The sequence below is a fragment of the Leuciscus leuciscus genome (genome assembly GCF_965113295.1).
Source record: "Leuciscus leuciscus genome assembly, chromosome: 1".
Lineage (NCBI taxonomy): Eukaryota > Metazoa > Chordata > Actinopteri > Cypriniformes > Leuciscidae > Leuciscus > Leuciscus leuciscus.
In genome coordinates, this window is record NC_138725.1 from 892,479 (window position 1) to 901,352 (window position 8,874).

At 37.6% G+C, this 8,874-nt stretch overlaps 2 protein-coding genes across 4 annotated transcripts in view; one reads left to right on the forward strand and one right to left on the reverse strand.

Annotated features, from left to right (window-relative positions):
* Positions 1-8,874, forward strand: part of LOC309479673 (uncharacterized protein) — a 107,689-nt gene that overhangs the window by 47,721 nt on the left and 51,094 nt on the right. The gene's annotated exons all lie outside the window — the stretch shown is intronic.
* Positions 1,746-4,317, reverse strand: LOC309505512 (zinc finger BED domain-containing protein 4; the record flags this gene model as incomplete). Its single annotated transcript, XM_082178920.1, has 2 exons — positions 1,746-2,067; positions 2,603-4,317. 2 exons carry the CDS (start codon positions 4,315-4,317, stop codon positions 1,914-1,916), a joined length of 1,869 nt encoding a protein of 622 aa, XP_082035046.1. The 3' UTR covers positions 1,746-1,913.

Genomic DNA, 8,874 nt, shown 5'->3' on the forward strand with positions numbered 1-8,874 from the left:
AATTACATTAATTCACCAAAGGGATTTTTTTACTATCCGAAGGTTGTAGCATGTTCCTACAGACCACACTGACTTACTACAGGTGAAATTTTGACAAAAAGTCCCTTACTGTACGTACAGTTGACAAATATGTTTTTTAAAAAGTTACTGTAATTCACCTTAAGTATTTTGTCGTGTTCCAAAGGTTGTAGTGCTTTCCTAGTGACCAGACTGACTTACTACAGGTGAAATTGACAATACCTTCCTTACTGTACAATTATCAAATATGTTTATGTACTGAGCATATTATTACATATGTTTTTTACATATGTTTATGAAATAAACTGTAAATCACCTATAGTGTTTTTTTATATATATATCCCAAAGGGTGTAGTGTTTTCCTAGTGACCAAACTGACTTACTACAGGTGAAATTTTGACAATACCTAATAATACTGTTTTACATACTAATATAATACTTTAAATTTTTTTTTTTTTTGGTTTAAGGTTGTAGTACATTAATAGGGGCTACATTATTATTAACAGTAGTGACTGAACCTGTACGCATTGGTGCAGCAAATCTGACAGATAATGAACAGCAAGATCATGGAGGCATTCAAGATACTGTACAGTGCACTGTTTTATTTCTATTATCTTTCTAATTGTTCATGGAATACCACTGGGATTATACATAAAAGTTGTAATTAATTCCTCGTGGTTAGAGTAATATTTCAATTTCACCTCTTCAAAATTTTGCTGTTGTTGATCCTCTCTTGGTTTAAGTTGTTCTGACATTCGGACCCTGAATTTAGGCACGTCGTGACCTTCCACACTTGTAGTGATTGTAATGAATAGTAATTGGACCAGTTTTTGAGTCTGTAGGACCAACTCTATAGCGCCACCACCAGTTCAAAAATGCAACATTAAAAGGGTTATAGCTTTTGAACCCTTTGATCTAGATGTGAATGTAAATAGATGTAAAATGAAACTTAGTACATCTGATTCCACTCATAATGGTCATCACAATCAATATCTTACAATAAGACTCTGCCCATTACAGTAGTGGCCATTTTGAAAAGTACAGTGTTCAATTTTTTGTGCTACTCCTCATTCAAATTTTGTTCAATTTTTCTGAAAATTGGCTCAGTTGATCTTTGGGCCGAGCCACACAGAAGTGACTGAACAGATTTTTGCTACCGTTCCCGATATTTTTCTCCAAATTTGACCTGTATTTGTTGCCTTATGATAGTTAGCTTAGCATGCTAATTGGTTAGCATGAACCATGAACCATTCCGGTTGTGGGTTTGAATGCTGTGTGGCACATTCCCAGATCGCAAGAGGTATTGTGGCCTTAAGTGGTGGAAAAGTTGCTTCTGTTCCAGACATAGTGCCTATATGTGAACGAACTCGATAAATACAACATGCAGCAAATTTATACAAAAATTATTCATTTTGAATTAGGGATGCACCGAAATGAAATTCTTGGCCGAAGCCGAATAATAATGAAATGCTTGGCCGAAGGCCGAATACCGAACGCGGTGTTTCGCATTTTTTCCATTAATTTTGCCCATTTTTTCACCATTACAATAATTAAATAGTAAAAATTTGCTTTTTACTATTTTGTGTTGCTTTTCAGATAAATAAATCAAATAACAAAAATACAATTTCAAAATATTTATTTACCACTGAACATTTTTTGAACATTCCAGCAGATATTATACAAACAAAGCACAATATAACTTAAAATAAATAAAATAATTTTTCGGCCATCTTTGAAGCCCCCCCTTCTTGAATAGCCTATGTTAGGCCTATAACTGACTGCTGAAAGAATGTAACTCTGTATGTCTACAACAACAAATGTGCATTGAATAGTGCAAAAAATGTGGATGAACCCACAACAAATGAATAACTGTCCTAGACTTAAGCCTACTTAGCCTACTTCTTCAGGAAAAGTGGCAGGTTCTTCTTTATGAAAAGTAGCTTCTCTGCTTTGTCACATGAAAGTCGGTTCCTCTTCTCATCGATGACATGAGATGCAGCACTAAACAGTCTCTCACTGTCGGTGCTTGTGCATGGAGCAGACAAGTACCTGCAGAATAGTTGAACATTTTATTGCAGTTTTCTGACAGTTGCTCATTTCAAAACGAACAATGTCTTCAAGATATTGAAATGGTTGAAACCCAGTGTAGGCCTACTATTTTACTACACTGAAAATAGTAAAATTTTCACAAAATACATAATATAAAATATAGGTAACACTTTACAATGTTTCCTTTTGTTAACATTATTGCATTAACTAACAATGAGCAATACATTTGTTATGGTATTTATTAATCTTCGTTAATGTAAGATAATAAAAAATATTTAGTTCATGTTAGTATAAGTGCATTAACAATTTTAACAAATAGGCCTACCACTTTTGATACTTTTTAATTCAAAAATTACAAATGTGATACTTAATTTTAATACTGTATTAGTAAATGTTAACATTAAGATTAATACATGCTTTTAATAAGGGTTTTTCATTGTTAGTTAATGTTAAAAATAGAAACTACTTATAAAGTGTTACCATAATCCAAAATATAAATAAAATCTTAAATTAATTTCCCATACAAGTAGCCCACCTGCGTGCCATCTGCGCCAGGTCGGGAAAGCGGCCTTGATTGGTCCTCCAAAATTCGAGAGGGTTATTGCTCCTGGGGATGGGGACTTCTGAGAGATACCCATCTAACTGTTGAGCGGTCGAGCTTGTCCTCTGTCTTGCAAATGGGTTATTCTCTTGGAGGATCTCATCGAACATGTCAGACAGCGAGACTGTGCGCGGCTCATCTGTAGTACGAGCCCGTTTACTCTCTGCGCTGTTTTCATCTCCTGCGCTGTGCATCACCTGACCGTCTCCATCACCTAGCGGCTTTCCCAAATCCAACTCGGCCTGGATCATTTCTCGTGTGCGCATCTTTTTCCCCACATCCAAGTAATGATCTTTATATCGTGGATCAAGCACAGTCGCGATGCAGTACAGGGGTTCTGAGTCTGCCTGACTAAATCGTGTGCTGACAGCTTCTAAGAGCGCACTTTTAGTTGTTTTCACTCCGTGGTCTGTTTCAGCCTCTTTGTTTAAAAGACGCTTTAGTGCTGCAAGTAAGGGTATGACGTCTGCCACAGATGCATCAGATGAGCTTATCTCTTTTGTTATCTGCTCGAAGGGGGCGAGAAGAGAGAGAACGTTCTCGATTAACACCCACTGGTATGCGGTGAATGTCGCGGGCAGGTCATGATCTGCTATGTATGTGGCCAAGACTCGCTTTTGCGCAAAAAGGCTTTCCAGCATATAATATGTACTGTTCCACCTTGTGCTCACATCTTGTTGGAAACGTTTTTGTGGCATTCCGAACTGTTCTTGGATAGATTGTAGGCGCGCATAGGCAAGCGGTGAATGTTTAAAATGGCCAACAATTTTCCTGCCTATCGCTATCACATCTGCTATACTGCGCTGACTCAACAATCCCTCGTTGACCGCCAGTTGAATTGTGTGTGCCATACACCGTATGCCTTTCAGATTGCTATCTTCCATGGCTTTAGCCATATTTCTTGTGTTGTCACTGACTACCGCATGCACTTTAGATCGGTCGATACGCCAAGTGTCAAACATGTTGGCGAACGCCTCGGATATGGCTACAGCTGTATGGGGCCCTCTAAACTCTTGTGAGTGAAGCACAATCTTTTGTAGCTTGAAATCTGTGTCGATCCACTGCGCAGTTAAACTCAGCATACTGGTGGGGCTCACATCCGAGCTCCAAATATTAGTCGTGAAGCTGAGGGCTGCAATATCTGTAGCCAAAAGCTCATGGACGTTAGTTGAAACGACGTTATACATCTCAGGTAAGCACACGGCTGAGAAATGCCGTCTACTAGGGATGGTGTAACGGGGCTCAATATGGTCTATAAGCCTGCGAAATCCAACATCCTCTACAACCGAGAATGGTTGATCATCCAATGCGATGAATTCCATTATCCTTTTAGTAATACCTTTAGCTTTGGCACTGTCATTGGCAAACTTTTTTGCCTTTTCTAAGAAGTCAGCCACAGATGGAGTGGGTGTACTAGGACTGGGAGCTACTTTCCTTTTCGCTGCTGCTGTTGCCGTAGCCGCCGCCGTGTCTTTCTCGTACTCTGCATGATGTTCGGGGTGTTTTGATTTTAAGTGATAAATTAAACTTGAAGTGCTGTACGTTTTTGCAGATGCACCCCCTCTGGACAATTCAGCAGAACAATGTCTGCAAACTGCCGTTTTTGCCTCTTTCTCTGACACTTTAAAGTGCTTCCACACTGCTGACATGTTTGCTGCTTAAAGCGCGCGCCTCTCACTCTACGCGGGTTACTATTTGATTGCGTCATTAAAAACGTCATTGTTCGGCAAAATGTATTCGGCCTTTTTACTTATTCGGCCGAACACCGAAAGTACCTTTTTTGGCTATTTTCGGCCGAATAATTTCGGTTGCCGAACATTCGGTGCATCCCTATTTTGAATTGCTTCTCACTTGAACTATTGGACCTTCTTCATCTTGCCAAAAACACAAGTTCCCAGTGGCGCAATGATATGAGTGACAGGTATCTGACCCAGAGATAATGGGTTTGAGCCCCACGTGGCATGATTTAAAAAAAATTGTGTGTAATGTTGTGTCATGTCGATTCCTTTATTATTCAACGTTGTACTAATCTTTCTTCCTCTTGGATTAATCATGTATGTCTTGTTCATTCTATGTTCATTCTCATCTGAACTTCTGTTCATTTTGAGTTCATTTTCACCTATACTTCTAAACCAGCTCTTTTTTCTTCAATTTCTGCTGTTTGTACTATTCCTGCTCTTGCTGCTGCTTCAGGGGCTTGGCCCCGTATCGCTGCTTGCAGCTATATTTCCACTTGTTCCTTAACCTGTAACCAATAATACTAACACACACAGACACAGTTTCTTCAAGATTTGATTTGGTGAGGAGGAGAGTCTTCTCAAAACATTAAGATAACATGTTCTTTCTCTCAAGGAGAGGATACTTTAAATCTAACTGTAAAGTAAAGACTTTAACTAAGAAATGGTCTCTCAACTATAGGTTTCAATGACTCCTGAGACCATTGCTATCAGGGTAGCCTATAAAAGCAGATGGATGTAGTGACACCTGTTAAAGAAGTCATCTTCATCATTTCATCTCTGGAAGCCAGGCTAAATGAGCAAGCACTGTTACTGCATTCCTGGCATGGGCCAGACCCTTACGTTACACCTCAGATATCAAATACAGACATTTAAAGGATACATGAAATAACATTTTCGATAATCACACTGGTAATTTCTATAACAAAGTAAAATCTCATAAGCCTAGAGAAGTCATTCAACTCATTTGATATATAGAAGGAAAACTATTGATTAATACCTTGATTATAATCACTCATTAGATATACATTGAAGCAGCAGTGTGTTCCAGAATCCACTTCTTCAGGACTTCATAACAAAAACTGAACTTGAATCATTACAATAAGGGTGTTGCTTATTTATAACGTTGAAAATATGATTAACCTAAAATATCTGCATTTTTTTAATCAATGAAAGAATTGTGTTGTACAAGGAACAGCAGTTCTAATACATACTTTTACCTAATACATTTATCAAAGTTAATTGAGTGATCACTAGGAACATACTATAACCTTTGGAACATGAAAAAAGGAGAAATTACAGTATTTTTTAAATAATAATGTTTGTACTATACTTACAGTAAGGGAGGTATTGTCAAAATTTCACCTGAAGTAAGTCAGTCTGGTCAATAGGAAAGCACCACCTTTGGAACATGAAAGAAATCCCTTTGGTGAATTACTGTAACTTTTACATAAAACATATTTACGTACTGTATGTACAGTAGCCTACACAAAAGTACACTAAAGCAGTCTAGGTGAATACGCAGCAAATATCAAACCTGAAACTATTTTTACCCTGGTTGGCAATATTTGTTTTTTTTACTTGACTATGTTCATGGTGCTGTCCACGTATGTGGTACTGAGGTCCTAGATGATCAAGTCTGCAACTTGGGTAAAGTTGGTTTTATATTTGCATATTCGCGGAGTTCCGCCTTCAATATCTCGTGAGCTGAATATTGTTACTACACAAATAACATTGTTTTAATATTTAAATCTTCCTCATAACGAGCTTTCCTTCGGGTTTGCACTTTGCAGATGGTCCCTGCGCATAGAGATAATGTATTTTGTCCAGTGCGAAGGAAAGATCGTTTTGAGGAAAATTATGTTGTAGCTTCTGGTGTTTTATCTGTAGTTATATGTGATAGGTGTTTTCTGTAGCAACAACGTTTAGTTCACGAGTTATTGAACGCGGAAGTCCGCGACTGTGCGAATATCGAATATAAAACCAACTTTACCTAAGTATAGTTAAATAATGTGATGTTGCACTTCATAGTTTTTCTGTCAGCCCTGTTTACATACATGAGGTGGTCAGAATATTAGAAATGCATCTGGATATATAAAGCAAATAAGTACAGCAGCAGCAGCAGCACCCCCACAAATAATAAGACCTCAATGCTAAAACGGTCCGTGTACTTTTTCATTTCATTTCCTGTTTGGAATGGAATAACGAGAAATGAAAACCAGCTCGTTTATTCGTTTTTTAGTTTAGTTTAAAAAAACCAAAAATGAGATTTTAGCTCGATTTTTCGTTAGTGGTTTACAAATCGGTTTATGGGTTCAATATTTCATTTGCACACGTGGGCGGTGCTGAAACGCCCCTTTCATCTGATTGGTCAAACCGCTCCGCCTTCAGAACGCTACGAGCTTTTCTTTCTGTCAGGCAGAATAAGAGTCAGTACGAGTGCGGCACTGACAAATGCACCTTAATAAAATAATGTCTGAAACCATCACTCACTGTTAACTACACACAATATGTGAAGCAGAAATATGTTGCTGGTCACGTAATTCGTGCTGCTGCGACTTGCAAGTGTGACTCCATTAATGTGAGCCATGTAGCCTATATGACAGATTATTTTAGCATGATGTATTTCCCATTGATAAATACAGTGCAAATAGTTCAAATATCTCCTTGGATAAAAGGGAAGTGGAAATAAAAATCAATAATAGGCTGAACTGTGCCATGATAATATGTCCGTAATATTAGATGTCCGTAGATGACCTACCCATAACTGTTACATTAGAGTTAGGGGATGACACAGTTTGTACAGTATAAAAATCATTATGTCTCAAGTTCCCATTAAACATGAAAACCCAATGGGAATATATCCTTATTGCGTAAAACATCCAGAGGTGGACAGTAAAAAAGTACATTTACTTGAGTACTGTACTTAAGTACACTTTTTGAGTATCTGTAGTAGTGTTGTCACGATACCAAAATTATTGTTTCGATACCAAGTCAAGTATTGCGATTTCGATACTTTTTCGATACTTTTCCTGAAAATATCATTGCTGTGCTTTATTTTAAAACCGGGACAACATTCTAATCATATAACACACTAATAAATTAACATATTAACAGCAGATATATTAAACATTTGAACAAAATATGAAATACAAAAATATAAAAAATAAATTAGAGCAATGACATTCAAGGTAAAAAAATATATAAATTTAGCAGCATTATCTCATTTATCATAAGAAACATAAGAGCTTTATCTTTATCTTGAACTTTGAATAAAAATATGAACAGCGTTTATATTAAACAATGTTTAATATTGGTAACATATGATAAGCCTCATTGGTGATATATTTGACATGTGGGGAGAGAGAGATGTGTGGAAGGCCTATACTTCATGTTAAACATAAATATATAGCAGCAAAGACAACGGCAGTGTTGACGGCAAAATAGGCTACAGAATAATTCGTTCTGTATTGAGAGGTGCAATATTTGAAAATCGATAATATTTTTTTTAAATTACATTTATATTGTATTTATGTCAAAACGTTCAAACATCAAAATGTCATTTATTAATATGTATTCGTGTCAAAATGACATAGAAACATCTTTTCCTATTCTATTTTGCCTGGAAACGCTTCCAACACGCTTGCGTGTCGCGTGAGAAATAGGCGTCGGTTCTATTTCTAGCATGCACACGTTTTCCGTGCGTCTCGAGCTGCGCCCAGACGCGTGTGTCACGCAGGCAGTTAACATGGGAGCCGAAATAAAAACGGACACGACACGCAGCCAGTGTGTTGCCGGCCTTACAAATCTGGAACGCGGTCATTCTTAGAAGTATCGATACTAATAAATTAAGGAATCGTGACGTTTTTAATTTCCGATTTACTTTTGAAGTATCGGTGCACCGTGCAACAGAGCAAGGTAGGCAACGTACTTCCATATGTCACTCCTCGCGTCATCTTTTTCTACGAGTCGTGGACCACTTGTGCTCGCACATGCAGCCATCTCGCTGTAGTGTTTTGTCACATGACACTGACAGCGGCAGGTTCTTTGCTGCGTGCGTCAGGAAAAAAAACACAGACCTCCATAGGGAGGCTTTTTTTTATTTATTTTTTTATTTTTTTAAGTATCGATACTGAACAATGTAGGTATCGTGACGTTTTTAATTTCCGAGTATCGCGATACTTTTGAAGTATCGGTACACCGTGCAACACTAATCTGTAGGCTACTTTACTTTTACTGTACTTGAAACTGATTTTCATTTTCAACGTTGGGTTTGGTCTTCTAAATGCAAATGTTGTCATTGTTTTGGCTTATAGATAACAGTAAGGCTAACATATTCATACTAAAAGCCAAAAAACATTAAATCCCATTACTGGAACTGTGTTCTAGAAATTGTCACAGTGTCTGGTTTGTGTTCCCTGGGTCACCACTAGATGTCCTCCTTCCCCACGGTGTCTGTCACATTCTTGA